The 18,991-nt window shown below is 46.7% G+C and overlaps 1 protein-coding gene across 1 annotated transcript in view; it reads right to left on the bottom strand.

The window, feature by feature from the left end:
- Positions 1–8,240, bottom strand: part of LOC124467452 (calcium-binding mitochondrial carrier protein Aralar2) — a 17,820-nt gene extending 9,580 nt beyond the window's left edge. The window contains exons 1-4 of the mRNA XM_047019736.1: positions 8,183–8,240; positions 7,419–7,472; positions 7,159–7,301; positions 1,931–2,046 (exon numbers count right to left, since the gene is read on the bottom strand). Of these exons, the coding sequence (XP_046875692.1) occupies positions 1,931–2,046; positions 7,159–7,301; positions 7,419–7,472; positions 8,183–8,194 (325 nt within the window). The 5' untranslated portion in view covers positions 8,195–8,240. The remainder of the gene's footprint in view (positions 1–1,930; positions 2,047–7,158; positions 7,302–7,418; positions 7,473–8,182) is intronic.
- Positions 8,241–18,991: the final 10,751 nt, after the last annotated feature.

Raw genomic sequence — 18,991 nt, 5'->3', positions numbered from 1 at the left:
GTGAATTTTTCTTCCAGGCCCATACATGTTTGCATGTTTGGACGAGTAAAGCTAGAGAAGGTTTTAACACTTTAATGAGGTTATAAATATGCAGCCTGTTACCGGGCAGAGTAGCTCCGCAGCGCTGGCTCCAGACCTGCCTTTATATGATCAGCTTTTATGGACCTGTCAGCACTCCGGCCGACAGCGTTTCATCTGCTCAGCCGAGACACTCTCACGTGCGGCGTGTGTTTCATGTCACCATTTTATGATCTCCATTCCAACAAATTATGGATTTATTTGTAGGAAAACACGAATAGGTTCTTCAGAAAAAATACAGAGACGTATTTGCGGTTGATTTTCTTTGCACCGCGTGTACTTGTTAGAAATGACATGGGTTATTAACAAAAAAATAAATAAAATGAAATTAGAGAGAGCTATTAATGACATGGAAAAACAAAGTCTCTTTAATGCAGCTACGCCGTGGCAATGAATGCTTTGAATACGTTTCTAAAAGCAGGGAGTTGATGTTGTCGCTGACATGGAGTCCTTAAATCTAATAAAACAGCTCCGGAAAAAAACAAGAGAAGTGAGAAAATTCTGTAATGCGTCATGAGAAAGTGCCGCTAACGGGCCTGTATCCCCCGTCTTAGGTGTCTGAGGAGGTAGCTGTTCTGAGGAGGTAGCTGTTCTGAGGAGGTAGCTGTTCTGAGGAGGTAGCTGCTCTGAGGAGGAAGCTGTTCTGAGGAGGAAGCTGTTCTGAGGAGGTAGCTGTTCTGAGGAGGTCGCTGTTCTGAGGAGGTAGCTGCTCTGAGGAGGTAGCTGTTCTGAGGAGGAAGCTGTTCTGAGGAGGAAGCTGTTCTGAGGAGGTCGCTGTTCTGAGGAGGTAGCTGCTCTGAGGAGGTAGCTGTTCTGAGGAGGTAGCTGTTCTGAGGAGGTAGCTGCTCTGAGGAGGTAGCTGTTCTGAGGAGGAAGCTGTTCTGAGGAGGTCGCTGTTCTGAGGAGGTCGCTGTTCTGAGGAGGTCGCTGCTCTGAGGAGGTCGCTGCTCCTAGGAGGTCGCTGTTCCGAGGAGGTAGCTGTTCTGAGGAGGTCGCTGTTCTGAGGAGGTCGCTGTTCTGAGGAGGTCGCTGTTCTGAGGAGGTAGCTGCTCTGAGGAGGTAGCTGCTCTGAGGAGGTCGCTGTTCTGAGGAAGTAGCTGTTCTGAGGAGGTCGCTGTTCTGAGGAGGTAGCTGTTCTGAGGAGGTAGCTGTTCTGAGGAGGAAGCTGTTCTGAGGAGGTAGCTGTTCTGAGGAGGAAGCTGCTCTGAGGAGCTGCAGATTGAAAGATAGACACACTGAAATCAGTGTGTTTGGAGAAGCTGCTAAATGTTTTTCATGCAATTTTCTACTTCAGTGTGTTGCAGCTCGCTGGCGTTCTCATCGGTATATTCATTAACCTTTCAGGGAAACAGGAAAACAACAGGCCTTATAATTACCGCGCACACGTCACCGATGAATATTCTAATTGAGCCTTTTAAATATGAACATTTACATATGTGCATATATAATCAACCACAATGATCTTACTCCCTGCTGCAACAATTAGTGTGGAATGTGGTTTGTGCTTGTGTAGGTGCCCACAGTGAGCTGACGGCATCTCACACACGCTAATGTGCTAAACGCTACACACCTACACAAGGCAGAAATTAGGGCTGTTTAAATCAATTAGGGAAATGTGAAATAAGCAACGAGTACAATCGTATCACTCTCCTCTTCTTTTCTCCTCTTCTCCTCTCCTCACCCTCCTCCTCCTCTCCCTCACCCTCCTCCTCCTCTCCTCACCCTCCTCCTCCTCCTCCTCTCCCTCCTCTCCTCCTCCTCCTCAGCCTATATCTCAAAGGTGGAGCTAGCCTACCTACCATAGGAGTTCATGCCAGGGGGCCTCCCAGAGGTGTGGAGCTAGTCTACCTACCGTATGTGGTCATCCCGTGTCCCGTCTTGTCAAAGAGAAGGAAGGCGACCATGAAGAGAGCGTCTGGAGCACACAGCACTGCCTCAAAGGCAACAAACTCCTGGAAGGAGATGAGCCTGGAGGAGACAAGAGGAGGAAGTGAGGAAAGGAAAGGAGGGGAGAGGAGAGCTAAGTTAGTTCAGTTAGACAAACTGACAATTTTACATAACAATCAATAAATATGTCTTAATTATAGCAAGATGACAATGTCTGTTTGACGGATGCTGTAGTGAAACCAGGGCTTGAAATTAAGGGTGTCCCAGGGTAGACGAAAAAGATGTCTGGGACAGTTTAACACAGACATTGGGACGACTTTTCGAAAACCTTTTTTGGAAACTTCTTTCCCCACACACAGTGAAAGAAGAGAGGGCAAAGGAGAACAGAGAAGCCTAAAACAGAATAGAGTAAAGCAGAGCACAATAGAGTACAGCAGAGTTTAGTATAGTCCTCATCAAGTACTCATCAATGATGCAAACCTATTTCTACAGAAAATCGCAAATATTTTTTCAAATCTTTCAAAACTATGTTCAGATTTTTTTTTTAAATGTGTTTTCTCTCCAAACGTAGCTGTGATAGAGAGAAACACAGTGTGGAGTTAAAAAGTCAGCAGGTGTGTTGCTCAGTACCATGCGCGTGTCTCGTGTGATGACGTTTGGATGAGTCGCCACAAACACAAATATATCTCTCCTCCTCTCCTCTCCCCACCATGATCTGCACTAGGCGATGGAGCCATGGATCTTAGGAGTGGTGACTGACCCCTGCCCTCGTCACTGTGGTGTCTGCCAGGCGACTCTGGGGACAGCGCAATCTAGTCTTGATTCATCCTCGGTTCAAAGTTGCCACAAGTCCATTATGAATTCCAACAAATGGATCCAATAATGACCCAGGGGTCTGTGCTCACTAGACATCCCCCGAGCATCCGTCTATTAAATCTATTTCAATTTCCAGCTGAGAGATGATTACATTTTCGTGGTCACTAATTTTGTTACCGATTAAATTCCACAGAGATTCACTGTGAAAATCAGTCAGAGTGTATCTCTACCTACCTGCCTGCCTGCCAGCCTGCCTGTCTGCCTGCCTGTCTGCCTGCCTTCCTTCCTTCCTTCCTTCCTTCCTTCCTTCCTGCCTGTCTGTCTGTCTGTCTGTCTGCCTTCCTTCCTTCCTTCCTTCCTGCCTGCCTGCCTGCCTGCCTGTCTGTCTGTCTGTCTGTCTGTCTGTCTGTCTGTCTGTCTGTCTGTCTGTCTGCCTTCCTGCCTGTCTGCATCTGCGTCCATGAGAAATCAGCCCGCCGTCCTCAAAAGTCAAGAGTAATTGTTTAGTTAACTAGGCCGTCAGTTTGAAAGCAGGGCCCGCTGCTCAGGAGTGGGCGAGGGGCACAAAAGCGTGGCGCTGGGTCCAGGAACCGCCTGGAGAAAACAAAGCAGACAAGAGCTGCCAGCCTGGCTGGAACCACACTGAACAATGAAATAAAAATATGTAACTGTAACATAAATACATTCTTGAGATTACACTGCGGTTTGGACTAGTTAATTCACGAGGAGAAAATAGTGTGAGAGCTTGCAGAGCTCTGGGAACATGTTTATTTAAACAGGCGGATCGCTGACGAGGGAGATTGACGAAGCGAGTTGTTTCAGACGCATCAGTTAGCGCTGGCCTGTGTCTCTGGTCCTGCAGACGTACTGTACTAATGACCGTTTACTGTAAACTACACCACTGCAGATCAGAGAGAGATCTAGGGGGCATCTCCACACACACACACACACAGACAGACAGAGACACACACACAGAGAGACACACACACAGAGACAGAGACACATACACACATACAGCTCTCTACCCAAGGATACAGCTTATGATGGTTGATTAGCAGCCCTGTGATGACCATCTCAGCGTAGCCTGAAACTAGACTCTGTAATTCAATTAACAGCAGCATCTCCCAACCATCAACTCATGTGACCAGGGTTTTCCTCTGCGTGCATGTTTCTGAAACAGTGAACTGAAACACATACATACAACACACACACAACACACACGCATCCTGCCTGGTCTGCAAACATGGCGCCGTAAAAAAACTAAACTAAACCGACCTGCAAACACTGTTTACAACAGGACTGACAGCTCTTACCTGTGACAGCAGGTGGGAGGGGGGTGAGGAAGGGGGCTGAGGGGGCGGGGGGGGTGAGGCAGGGGGGGGGGGGGGGGGGGGGTAGGACGTCTTTAACACATCTTTGTCTCCCCCACGGTCCTCAGCAGTTTCCTGCTCCACCCACAGCTGACTGATGCTGGGGGGGTAAGGTGTGTGTGTGTGTGTGTGTGTGTGTGTGTGTGCGGGGTGACTGTGATGGCTGATGTCTCTCCCCAGAGACCTGACCAGAATACACACATACAGCTGCACTGCTATTTTCCCCACATGCTCTGTTTACAGATACCTTACCACCCAACAGACGGGAGGGGTCCTGCTTGCTGCCAGGAAGGTGGAACAAGACATAGAAGAGGGGTAGGGGGTAGGAGGTTCATATATGGCCTGAGACATCATCAGGGATGGCTTCAAATGGGCTGAACTGATTTGCAGAAGACAGTGCATATTATCTCTGGAAAGTCAATCTGACTAGATGACAGGAAAGGGGGGTGAGGGACGATGGAGAGAGGGGGGGGGAGAGAGAGAGAGAGAGAGAGAGAGAGAGAGAGAGAGAGAGAGAGAGAGAGAGAGAGAGAGAGAGAGAGAGAGAGAGAGAGAGAATCACTTTCTCTTCTTCTCCGCCATTACATTCCCAGGCAGTTCGGACTGGCAGTTTTGACTATCACCTGATTTACAAAGTCAGCGGGGAGAGAGAGAAAAACCTGTTTACATCCAACACACACACACACACACACACACACACACATACACAGAGGTAAAACCATTACACCGGACTCATCTCTCTGAAATTGAATCCTCCCTGAGTGAACCAGCGGCAGTCACATTAGCCTCAACACACACACACCCACACACAAACAGCCAAAACAACCTGTGTTTTCTCAGATATGAAGTGGATTGAGAGACAGTGTGTGTGTGTGAGAGAGAGAGAGAGAGAGAGAGAGAGAGAGAGAGAGAGAGAGAGAGAGAGAGAGAGAGAGAGAGAGAGAGAGAGGAGAGAGTTTGTGAGTGAATGAGTAAGCCTATGTTGAATCAAAGCAAAAACTGTCGCTAAACACTCTTGTTTTCTTACACCCCGAAAGGCTCACTCAACAGGTTCATGTCTGTACTTGAAAAACAATGCATTCCTGTTTTCATCAACGAGTTAAAAAAACGGACGATGTTGGACACTCATCCATTGTTTACGCTGCTCATTGAATATACTGTAATCATCCCTTCATTGTCTCTGAAAATCATTCATCTCTTTTGGGCTCCACAGGCAAAACATAAGAGCACTCTCTCACACACACACACACGCACACACACAGACAGAATCCTACAAGTGTACATCAGGAGAAACCTATACTGTCAAACAGCAAACAACTGGTGACATACAACAAAGGTCTGTGATTTCTGAGAGTAATGATCAAATAAAATAAATTAAAAAATGGGCAATTCTGTTCTCTCCCTGTCTCTCTCTCTTTCACACACACACACAAACACATACATACACTCACACACTCACTCACACCTTCAATCCTCTGCACCAAAACCAAAGGAGGTTTGGATCCAGAGCCAGGGCCAGGGTCCTTAATAGATTTAGCCCCTAACAGCAGTGGACGCGTGTCCGCTATTTATCCTGTGCCAGAGCCAGACAATGCAGCAGTGCTGCTGAATGGCACCAGCAATTACAGAGCCCGTGTTCTCCTCCCATCTCTCTCTCTCTTCCTCCCCCATCCTCTCTTCCCATCTCTCTCTCTCTCCCCATCCACTCTCTCCCTCCCTCTCCTCCCATCTATCTCTCTTGCTATTCCTCCCCCATCCACTCCTCCAATCTCTCTCTCTTCCTCCCCCAGCCTCTCCTCCCATCTGTCTCTCACCATTTCTCTCTCTCTTCCTCCCTCATCCTCTCCTCCCATCTTTCTCTCTCCCCATCCACTCTCTCCCTCCCTTTCCTCCCATCTCTCTCTTTCTCTCCCCATCTATCCTCTCCCTCCCTCTCCCCAACCTCTCTCCCTCCCTCTCCCCAACCTCTCTCCCTCCCTCTACCCCATCCTTTCCCTCTCTCCCTCCATCCCCCAACCTCTCTCCCTCCCTCTCCCCTCCCTCTCCCCAACCTCTCTCCCTCCCTCTCTCCCATCCTCTCTCGCTCTCCTACCCCCCTCTCCTTCTGTGTTTAAAGCAGCCATACTGACTCGCTCCAACACGGTCACATGCACTTTGCTCTTCTTGTCTGAGCGGGCCAGGTGGTTGCCATGGCAACGCATTCGCTCTTTTTTTTTTCTTTTTTTTACTCGAACCGCCCCTCAACACACACACACACACCCACCACACCCCCACCAAAACATTTTATTGCCCATCATTATGTATCATTAAAAACATACATATTAATGTACAAAAAGGGTGAGGTTTGAAGGGGAGAGGGGGTATAATTTGGGGGTGAATCTGAAAGGAAAAACACCTGAAAGGAGGATGGGAGTCTGTTTGAATAAACAAGCTGGTCTCCCACGATTGGTACATTGTAATCCAGTACAATTTCATTCTTGTTTTTATTGTATAAATTGTTGATGATAATCGAAGCGCATATAGAATAAGGACTTTAGGTTTAGATTATTTATTGTAGGTTTAGATAGGCCACTAGAAAACTGTTAAGAGGAGCTAAAAATTCTAACATATATTTAATTGTTACAAATGGTAAAATAAACTTGTGCTATAATAGACTACGTAATGATGACTGTTCTTTCTGACTTACTAGAAAGCAATCTATAAAGCTGGGCTATATAAAGGCCTACAGGTCTGTATAGGATAACTTTTTGTAGGATTAATAGACAAAAAAAAAACGGGTTTAAATTGGAACCAGTAGTGCTGGCAGATGACAGAAAACAGGCAATTATCATTTTCTAATCCACGATTAAACGGGATGTTGTGCTCTACTAGCCCAATTTGTTTTTCTATACAACCCCCAACATGGTTCAAACAATTCTGAGCTTAATTACCTCCAGCTCATGTGGTTTGTCACAAAAAAAAACGATTTGTCAAATGAATGTTTGGAAGGTGGGTCACCAACACTCACCCATCTTTCTTCTGATCCACCACCCCAGCTAGAAGAGTCACGGCATCGTCAGACAACCGGACGTCGGTGTGCGCGTGGAGGAACCTTGACACGAAGTCCTCCGGTGACATGAAGTGCTCATCGTTCTTCTTAACGCTTGCGTACTGAAACCAACACAAACCATGTCAACACAATGATGGCTATTGGTTTTCCGGAAAATAACACTTTCAGTCCTGGTGAATCTGTGGTTTATTCAACGAGAACAACATTCATGAACTCACCTTCAAGAAAATCTCTTTCAGCTCCGTGGGGTCAGCTCTCCTCGTTAAGAATACCTGGAGAATAAAGCGATATTCAACGTTGTCATCTTCCATTTAGTTACAGATAAAAAAACATTCTCATTCTATTTTATGTTTTTGACGCTGTCATTTTGTGGAATGATGCTTCATAACGTTCTCCATCCACCTGTCATTCAAGCGTCGCTCGTCACGTCACTTGACACACATACTAACGTTTAAGAAGTTTTGTTAACTCGCGTGCCTATTAAACTTGACGAACGCGAGATAACGTTAGCTCGCTAGTCTTGTCTGTGGATGGAATACTGTCCAGTGTAGCATCGCTGCTAACCAAGGTTATAATTGTCTAGTGTTGGTTCCCAAGCAACGGCACGTTATTAACCGGCTGTATAGGATACAGCCAGTGTCATAGGTGGAAAAACATCAATCTGCATAATGTTCTGTCATTCAGAAGTAGTTTGCATCACTTGGAATTCCTGCACCGCTTGTTGACTTTAACTTCAGCAGATAGGATAGGGCGCCTAGCTACTATAAAGCCCCAATGTCATTGCCGAGTGGCTAATGATAACCTCCAACATCCTCTTAGCCCAGCTAACACCTCGCTAGATAGTCTGCTGAACAGCTAGTTGATAAGGCAGGAATTGTTCTTCCTTTTTGTGTTATGTCCGTGCATGATGGCCGTGTTGGTCTGTTTTACCAAATGTTTCATTGCAGAAAGAATAATTATTCTTGGCAGAAAGTACGCTTACCTTCGCAGCCATAGTGAACAAGCTTACTGTCAACTAAACCGCTTCGCTTCCTTATGCGTGACGACGTTCCCATGGAAATCACGCGCAGGAGGGGGAAAGGGATAACAGCGGATGAAGCGTGCACTCGGTGTGTGGAACGGTCAACCGGGGATGTCAGGTGGTAACAACCAGCCACGGTGTAACGTCCGCGTTACCGTGTTTGTATGTGTGACTGCTTAACGGAATAATAAGTTAATACATTATTTAACAATAATACATATTTGCATCTCAGGCAAAAAATGCACGTTTGTATTTGAACTTCATAAATATTAACCTAATTCCGTGGCCATACAGTTACTGTCTAAAGAGGACAATCTCCCTCTGGAGATTTAAGCATGACAATAAATTGACTTCCTCCCCTCAGGTCCTATAAATTGTAGTCCTATAGCCTACTTTATTTTCTGCCGGTCCAACCCATCTGTAGCCTACGCTTTGTTCCAGAGAGAGGAGAGGAGAGCGGGAAAAGAGGGAGGAAGAGAATTCCATGACTACAAAAGCAAAGGTTAAGATTACTCACAGCATAAAAACAATTTAAAAGGGAGCAAAAGGGCTCTAATGGCCGATGGTCTTCAAAGAAAATGCATTTAGCGCTCAAAATAATTCATAGCTTTTTGCCGGTGGCTTTTCAGCTTCCCGGAGGCCCAGCAGGAACTACCTGTATTTTTCCCAGCAGGAAAGGTTCTCTGCTCTTCGCAAAATGGTCTTGGCCCGGGCATATCCCACATTCCCTGCAAATATTGATGGCACCGAGTGTATCGTTTATTGGAAAAATGGACGTAAGTAATGTTTTATGAGCCAATGCAATCTTATAACCTGTATTTAATTTTATCATATGACAATATTTGACAAGATTGATGATTTGATCTCTTGACATGTTATAGCACAGCACTGCCAATCTTAACATTTGAAGACACTTATTTATGACATTTATTGTAGCTTGCCTAAGGAGCCATGTTGTGTGTTCAGTTTCAGACCATTAGTTCCTCGTATATCGCCCATAATCGTTTCAGAAATAAAATATAAACGTTCGGGTTCGTGAGAACATCACCGAACTGTAATATATTCGCATGAGAAACATTCAGAGATTACAACTTTTTTCTTTCTCCCTTTTTTAAAGACAGATTTGGTAAGTAAACACTGTTAGGGGGGTAAAAAGTGACGTGGCCTCCCGTGGTGATTGGATAATATACCCAATAACCTTTGATCCGTCATAACCCCAGGGTCACCTCGGTCTCTCCCCGTGGACCCACGCGTCACGACAGGATGACTGATGACGACAGACGTTCGTCGCAAGCATGAGGCTCTATTTTTAACCCCCTAAATCCGGCATCTTAAAAATAGACTCTAAAGTTATAAACAAATGATTAATAGGCCACTTTGGGGCCTCCCTTGCCAACCAGAGACTCACTATTACTGGTCAATAATTGGGGGGCCCTCGGGGTTGAAGGGGTTAAAGACTTTCTATTAAAAGCAACAGAGATGAGAGGATGTGTTGTCAATAAAGTTGTGTCTCAGTTTGAAACGCTGACAGGTTAATGATCCCCTCCCTGATAGGCCCAGGCTGTAAATGGTCAGTTCACTCTTACTTTTATTGCTTTCGTCTGTCAGTCACTCAAACGTCTTTTTTTCTTCTTTAAGTGGACTCACATAGTTGGACAGCTTTATAGTAATACTCACACCAGGTTTTTTATATTATTTTTCTCTGTTTCTTTTGTGACTTCTGAGTAGAGAGTAAGTTTAGACTATTTTATGTGGAGGGAAGTTTAATGGAATCCCATGGATGCATTCATGCAATGAAAGGAGATTCAGATGATTATGAGCATGGGGAAGGGAGAACGTTTTGGATCTAATAGAACACTCTGGCCATGCTTTGTAGCTTGTCTATTAGTGAGGTTAGCAAACCTTTTTAGTATTCCTAACCCCATATTGAAAGCCGACTGGAGATCAGGATTGGACAAGTTGTGTGATTAACATATGTATTGTTAAATGACCCGATATGGGCACATTGTGGCGCGTGTCAAGCCTGAACACACTAAGTTTATTCTGAAAGTCTGAAATCTCAGCTCACGAATGTTTCTAACCATGAACGTCACAGTGAAACACCATGTGGCTCTGGGCCTTCCAGATCGTGCTCTCGGTGTGACACGCTAAGAAAAATGTCAAGAAGCTGTAAACAGCTCCTATTGTGCAACAACAAGAAACCATGCGAACTGACAGCTCACCAAAAGCACTTTTTATATATCGTAGGAGGTTGACACCAGACCACACTGGATATAAAACGATCCGGAGTGGGAGGTTTGGGGGAGATCTGTTCTGCATTAGAGGAAGCCAGGAGAGAACAGCCATCGTTTAAAAAGGAAGAAAAAATATATATAATTCTCATACAATCCAAGTTATGGTACGAAGAAATCTAAAAGTATTTAATGACAGCTCATATGCTGATTCATTTATGATACATTTAACTGTAATGACAGGTTATATTTAGTTTTCCGCTATAGAAAGTATCCACTTTGTCCACTTGTCTTGCTTCTGGCAGTATGACTAATTATCCATCTCTGTTCTGACTACAGGAAGCTCTCAGAGGATGTAATATTATTATTAATATCCACAATATCTCTGTCCTTACTATGTGTTGGAAATCAGCCCTCAATTAAAAAATCTGTTAAATCTGAGCACAGACTGGTTGTACCATGTAGGCTGAGGCCTTACTGGTGGCCTGGGTGTGAATCCTGGACCCTTTGCTGCATGTCTTCATCTATCTCTCCCTGTCTTTCCTGTCACACTTTGAAAACGGTCCAATAAAGGATGGAAAATGCCCCCAAATAAATCTTAAAATACAAAAGTCTTACCAATCATCATAAGCCGTCAAGATGCAATAGCATCACATCCCTCCTGCACCAGACTGGCAGAGCAAACACCAGATCTGTCCCCTGATCTCCCCCTCTGTTTACTCAGATATCATTCTGTGTTTGAACAACATCCTAACTGAGCCAGTCCAAATCACTGGTTCCATTCAGACGTGCTAAGGGATGAACTGATGTGACAGAACTATGGGAGCGATCAGAAGTTTGCCAAACATGGCAATTAGAGTTTCGTTAATAATCGCCAGTGTGTATGGGGAGTCTCACCAAACCCCAGCCCTTTTATTAGGAAGAAAAAGTAGCAAAACAAACTGTATTGTGGAAGATGATTCATAGTCAATGTGTTTCCTGTAACTGACCTCTTATTACCTGTAAACCATGAAAACACACACACACACATCCTCCTACTTGGCTGTTTTCTGGAAGCTCAGATGAGGAGGCAGCCGTCTGGAGGGATCTGGTTAGCATCGTTCATGTCAGATGAGGAGTTACACTAACCATGCCTGGACTCTCCAGCACAGCACTGCCCAAGAGAGGGGGGGGGGGGAGGCACCCTGCCTGAGGGCATCTGGGATGGGCTGAGGGGGGGGGGGAGACGGAGGGAGGGGCAGGGACAGGGACAGGCTGAGCGGGGAGGAAGGGGGGGGGTTCTGGAGGGTGGGCCTGTGGGGGGGGAGAGGTGGGGGGGTGCAGGGTGGAGGGGTCCGGGGGTGGAGGGGTCCGGGGGCAGCGGGGTTTGAGAAGGTCCAGACAGGCAGCAGGTCTGAGTCTCTCCACAACAAGGGTCCTCAGACCTGCAGACCAGGGCACAGGTCCCACCCTGAACCCAGTGTAAGTGAACCCAGATGCTGTAGCAGCCCTGGTGGTGGAGGGGGGGTGAGGGAAGGGTATGGGGGGAGCAGGGGGGGGGGGGGGGGGAGTCTTCCCTTCGATTTCTGCGCTTTCTCATAATCGCTGATCACAGAAGCCGCCAAGAAGCATTGTTGGGGGGCGGGGGTTGTCTTTGAAGGAAACAAGATCACCGGCTTCATGTGCTTTCCTCTTCCTGGGAATCTAGCAGCTGGCTGTGGAATTTGCAACAGGAGAGAGAGGGAGAGTTAGTCTGTGTATCCGTGCATGTGTGTGTGTGTCCCGTATGTGTGTGTGGGTGTGCACTAGTTTCTGACAAGATAGTGGATGTTAATTCAGTATATTTTGAATATACAATAGACTCTGTTTATACTCATGAGGAAACGCACAATGGAAGGGTGAAGTCCAGTAATGGCTGCTGTCACCGTGACGACAGTCCCTCTCCTGGGTCACAGCTACCTGTCTTTCCTTTCACAGGAAAGGTTTCGCTTGCTGTCTGCCCCGATCCCCGCCACTCAGTCCCAGTCACTCCGTATTCCCTCGTTTCAAACAGCTTGAGTACGGTTTCTCATTTCATGTCCCCACCCAGGACTCTATCTTATCAGCCCCTCTGAGAGAGCAGAGGGTGGCATGCTACATTTCAAGAAAATCATTTTACCAAAAAAAGTACACAGGATGAAAATAAACAAGTGTGAGTCCCTTACTTTCTGTAGGGGTGTTTCTCAGCGGAGACCCCTGCAGTAACCTCAGTCCTGATTGGAGACCCCTGCAGTAACCTCAGTCCTGATTGGAGACCCCTGCAGTAACCTCAGTCCTGATTGGACAGACGTACCTGATGCCAGCCAGACGCCCCGTCCTGAAATACACACCAGCTCTGTGTTTGCTGCAGTTTGCATTTAGACTTGTTTCTTTACAACGACCCCTTCTCTCTGCCTCTCTCTCTCAGTCTCTCTCTCTCTCACACACACACACTGGCAGACAGATGCTGCAGTAAGAAGTAAAGTGCACATTTCCTTTTTCATTTGGGTAAGCCTCATCTGTTTGATCTCACGGTTCACTTCACGACGACTGAAACCTCTGAAATCAGAACGCTTGTCAGTCAGGAAGAACATCATTCTTCCAGAGCAAGCCAGGCCTGGGAGAGGCTGAGGACGCCTGAGAGAGGCTGAGGAGGCCTGAGAGAGGCTGTGGAGGCCTGAGAGAGGCTGAGGAGGCTTGAGAGAGGCTGAAGAGGCTTGGGGGAGGCTGAGGACGCCTGCAGAATGAGAACAGAGATGTTCCATGACTGTGACGTGCTGGAGAAGACAGCCGTGTCTGTGATGACAGTACTCTGATAGAACACACCGGACGTTACGCACGTGTGTGTGTGTGTGCACATTTCAGAGGTATTTTCTAATGTTGTTAATGTCTCAGTGTGTGTGCGATCACACATGCACGTACTGCGTGTGTTTGTTCGCAGTTTTTGGAGGGGATGTCTATGAATACATGTGTGCAAATCTTTGTGTGTGTGTGTGAAGGAGGGGGCACATGCCTGTGCAGTCTGCTGGATGTTTGTCCTGCCTCAGGGGCATGTTGTGGAGCAGTGTTGGATGCTTGTGAACAGACAGCTGCTCGCATGATTAATAGTTTCCTTGTTGTGCTCGGTACTGTTGGCAGTCTCCTCTACGCTCCCACCCAGAACCCCTGCTCCTCCTTGCTCCCACCCAGAACCCCTGCTCCCCCCCCCCCCTCCCCCTTCCTACCCCTGCTCCCCCCCCCCTCCCCCTTCCTACCCCTGCTCCCCCCCCCTCCCCCTTCCTACCCCTGCTCCCCCCCTCCTCCCCCTTCCTACCCCTCCTCCCTGTGCTGGTTTGTCTCAGCAGATCTTCCTTGGGGTACGTAAACGCTATTGTTCTGAGGCAGCCCACGGTGGAGTGCTGGCTGAGGCTGTGGTGTGAAGGCCTGCATCGTTTCTGGGGAGGACGTCGGTCTTGGCAGCCTAATGCTGGAGTCCAAAGTATTCCCAGAACGTTGGCGCGAGGTCACCAACAATGCGTCCATTGTTTGGAAACTGTGGAACTGGCTGTAATTGCATGTATCTTTTAAACGTGAATAAAATGGATCGATAAAAGGCCCGCTTTTCACGAGTCACGGGAGTGGGCCGAACGCGCGTCTCTGATTGGTCATCGGCACCGCGGTTCACATCTCCAGCGTACGTGGGAGAGTCTGTGAGCCACATGATTGATTAATTACAATTATCAGACCACTGATAATCCCCTGGAGATGATAATCACCAGGAGAGTGGCTAATTGCTCCTGGTGAAAAGCCTCTCATAGTGTCTCCCATGTTTTGTTAATTTTTCCGTCCCTCACCGTCCGACGAGATTACGTGCACTAGGATGACTGCGCACGGTGCACACGAGCCAGCGCGGAGAGGAGGGAGGGGACAGGGGGATGAAGAGGAGTAAAAAATAGCAAACAAATCCTAATTGCCGGGTATCATGGAAGGACGTGTGGATGGAGGGCGGAAGATGACACAGCAGGGTGGCTTGCTGAGGACGTCACGTAAAAACACCGTCATCTTCAGAGAGTCATTCAGCCCTGTTCCACATGGTGGAGTTTAATGATTATGTGAAGATGGCTCTTCACCAACCCTGACTCTCTGTTTATTAGCTGTTAATCAAACAAGCCTGTGTGAAGGAAGAACAGGCCGGGCAGGGAGGCGGGAGGATGCACAACTGATCACTTAGGAAATAGCTTCTTCACTGCTCAAATTAATGTGACCTTTGTGACTCAGTATGAGTGCATTTTACGTTTGTAAATGATGGGTAATAGATGTGTATGTGAATAACTCAATGTTGTCTCAACATTTCTTTTCTTTTTTACTTGGCCCATGTTGTAAACAACGTTGCATTGGCCTACTTATTTAATAATAACCGTTCGATTCAATTATTTCATTAGGTACAATGTTTACATAGATACTGTAGATAGACAATGTTTCCTCATAATTACGAGTGTTGGATCAGTGCCTCCAGATCCCTGTATCACATTCCCAGAAATGTGCTCTGCTCAGTGCTGATGGTGTGATTATACAACCGTTCCAGAGGAATTCCTCCCAGACCAAAGGAAGGGAGACAGGACAGAAGAGAAGGAAAGTAGGAGGAATGTCATAAACTGCAGTTCTGTAAAAGAGAATTCCATAATTCAGACTGACATAAAACCTAAGTCTGTGTTTTCATAGTGACTCAACCACCAGTGATGCTGTTAAAAGGAAACATGCCCTCGCCCTGCTTTCTGTGTGTGAACACGTCAAGTCTGGTTACGGGTCCACCGTCTCTAAACACCACTGAAGCTGCAGTTGTGATCCTACTGTCTGAGCTGCGCAATGTCATGTTCACATGCTATGATGAGTATGCATCCCCCTTAAACTGTGTGTGTGTGTGCTCCTACGAGAGAGAGAGATGGAGAAACAGATGGGAAGGATGGGAAATCAAAATCTAGATCTTTGTAGTCACCGGGACCGATCGTGCGACCTGACAGTTATAACGAGCCGACTACTCCCAAAGACTGTAGGGAGTCCTCAACACTCCCTGTTCACTTTCCTGTCACAGATAGAAATCCCCATTTCCCTCCATTCATCTCTACTCTGAAATCTGGGATTAGGTTTGTGTCTGTGACCTGTGGCACTCCTAATCCAGCCCTCGGTCAGTCCTTTGTGTTGCTAGGAGAGCACGAGCTAGACCATAATAACCCCTGGTCCTCCTTGACTCTGGTCTCTGTCCAACCCTGGAGTGGCTCTCTCTGTCTCCTGCCAGCCCTCCCCTTCCCCCCTCTCCCTCCCCCGGTATAAACAGGCAGGCCTTTGTCGCATGAAGGAGGGAGTCCTCTTCCTCGTTATTATTTTCTGAAGTAATTACACCTTATTATCAGTGTTTACTTTCGAGGGGGCCAGTGTGCAGGTGTGGGCCAGCTAGCTGTGGGTGGTGGAGATGGTCTGTATCTGCTCAACTATTCGCCCCTCCAAGAGCCTTTTTTTCTTTTCTTTTCTTTTTTTTTCTTCCCCAGCTCGAGGTTTTTTGGGGGTATTGTCGCTAGCAGCGCACTCTACCGCTAATTTCAGACCCCACAAAGAAACGTGCAATTAGCCCTATTATTGTAGCAGCTGCACTCCCTGCCTGCGCCGCGTCGGGCCTCCTCGCTGCCTCCTCGCTGCCTCCTCCAGGGCTCTGTGGAGGAGCGGAGAGCCCCGCTGTGGAGAGCCTGGAGCGATGGCTGTGCCCACCAGCGCCTGGAGGAAGAGGAAAATATAGCCTTGGTGGCTGGTGTGTGTCCTCAGTGTCCGCACAGCAGGGGGCTCCGCTGGAGCAGTGGGCTGGAGAACAATACCTCTGCCCTCTCTCTCTCTGTGGTGCTACAACCGCATATTAGTATAGCCAAACAGCTGAGGAGCTTTGCCTGTCAGGCTGTGTGGTGGAACATCATCCTTTGAAGTATGACAAAAGGAAGAGGTAGAAATCTTGCTTTTGTTAGATGTAATTTAATCTTTAATACATTGAAATATTGGTTCTAAATGAAGTCAGATTTAGCTTTTAAAGGAAATTCTTACTGGCGCTTTGAGACCTGCGAAGCGATTGAGTTTGTGATCAATCGATAACTGGAAAAATGGGGCCAGCACCCAAGTCAAGGTAAATCATGCGGATCATGAATGAAGGACAAAAAAATGTTATACGCAAATAAAAGTGATTACAGGGATGAATAAAAGGGATGAAGAAGCAGCAGAGGACACGAGTGTGGGGATGAATACCGGGGGCCTTACAGGGCTCTGCCTCAAGCTACCACCAGGGACCAATCACACGCTCCGAGCACAAACAAAATGGCCGAGAAGGTCCTCCGGTGAGTCTTTCACTTAGCGATTCTCTCACTCTGCTGGTTTTCCAACAGTTAGAATAATGATCCGGCCCAAGCCACTTAAGTTTCAAGGGCGTAGGCAGATTGAGGTACCTTTTGTGTGAGAAAGTCATACCTTACATTCACCTGACAGGGGCTTTCAGTTGCCTTTTTCCGAGTTCATAAAGGCTGTTTTTCTTTTTTTCCAGATGGAAAGGTACCTTATTTTTCATTAGATACAGCTCTCTCCTTTTATGCAAACTTGTTCTATAATCTCCAACAGCAGAGGAGGATATGATCATGTATCTGTAGGACTGGTCTGATTCGCAGGGGAGCGGTCGGTCTGTGATGAGAGGAGCGTTTGTGATAATGACGAGTAAACAGGGAGCGTCTCATCTCCAGAGACAACAGAAAATCTGCCTTCACGGGGGATTACTGGTGACCCATCTGTAGATGTGGTGCTGCGTTTATGCTCCTTAAACACGCCTGTGTAAAGTCTCAAGTCTCAAGTCTCAAGTCTTTTTTATTTGTCAGGTGCACAGAGCAACACAAGGTTAGACTGGGCACTGAAATTCTTAAGACAAGACAACGCAAGCACTTGGCATAACATAACATATAAGTACACAGAACAAATTTACATCTATGCTGAGCTTAGATAAGTGAACTTCCTAAATATACAGATAGCAATAAATAAACGACTATACTAACCCTAACACTAAAACTTCCTAAATTACAGATAAACACTAAAACTTCCTAAATTACAGATAAACACAGTTCAAGAAACATTAAGGCATTATTTTGAAGAGGAGAGCCTTTCTACTTCTCATCCTATATTTATTTTATACAGAACAGTTTAATTTGCCATCATGGATTTATTGTAGTAATGTAATCTATCAATACTAAATTCTGAAGTTTTACATTTTAATGTTTAAAATATTAATGTTTAAAATGCAATTTAAACTGCTAACTGTTGTGCCAATAGACCAATGGTGTCCATTCAGAACTTGAAATAAGGAATCGTTAATCTGTAAATTCGACGTTCTCTTCTGACTGTTGGGTTTGTATTGACGTACCTGTTAGTCTGTTAGGGGCCAGGAAGGTGCCGCGATCTGACAAACGCCAATAACAGGACAGACGGACGCAGGACAGACGAAGGCCTCTCCTTCGAGCGGGCCAGGTCTTACTGGCATCCATTTCACCTCATTAGGACCCTGGAACCGAGAGTCCACCGGCGAAGGGAGAAATCATTTTGCCGGGGGAGTGGGGCTGGGTAAATTGGCCTACGGTTCAGAGCGGGGTCCCTGCTGTGCTGAGCGGAAGAGAGGGCCTGGTCGTCAGTAGGGCAGGCCCAGGCAGGGCAGGCTGGGGCCCCATGCTGTGCCCCCCCCCTGCCACTGACAAACACGGCCGAGGATAATCTCTCCTTCAGGGACTCAGCCCAGCCCCACGGGCTTCCAGGGTCGGGCTCCCAGGGTCGGGCTGTTACACCGAGCGCTGCACACAGGGACTGGCAAACTGGCTCTGACAGTGTGTGTTCGTTCTGCACACACACACACACACTGCTTATGAACACCTCTCCACTTTTCTTTCCCGCTTTGACACACACACACACACACTCAGTGTGTGCCTGTCCTCTGACTCAATCCCCAAGACTGCTCATTTCACAGTTCTCTATAGGACTGTGTCCACGGAAGAAGCATGTGGTCGTTGGGAAAACACAGAACATCCTTTGAAAGAACAATTCTGTGCAGCACTCAACATTTTACTACCACCATGCGTACAAAACTCTATTGTAAAAAAAAAAAAAACGAAATTGATGTTGAGTGCGTCAAAGGCCAATAATTACCAGACTATTATAGGTAGGTTAAGTGTTGTGTTGGCAGTAATACCACATTAGAGATCAATGGCCCTAAAAAAGCATATTTAAATTGATGTTAAAATCAGGGCATGGACCTAAGTGGTCTTTATGCTAAAACAAAACATTTCAAATTATGGATTTCTTTTCAAGTAGTGGCATAATTGACACTATGTAAAAAGACAGACAGTTAAGAGGTATACAACAGTAAGCGCACTGGGGCATGTGTAGTCTTCTTGTTTAAACAAAGTATCTATGCAACAAAACTTTATTTAAACCTGCATCTAAACATGCTCATATAAATCGAGGCAGTTGGATGAACAATGACAACAGCCACAAG

Source organism: Hypomesus transpacificus, chromosome 4 (assembly GCF_021917145.1).
Source record: "Hypomesus transpacificus isolate Combined female chromosome 4, fHypTra1, whole genome shotgun sequence".
Lineage (NCBI taxonomy): Eukaryota > Metazoa > Chordata > Actinopteri > Osmeriformes > Osmeridae > Hypomesus > Hypomesus transpacificus.
This window is presented reverse-complemented; position numbering and strand designations above follow the sequence as displayed.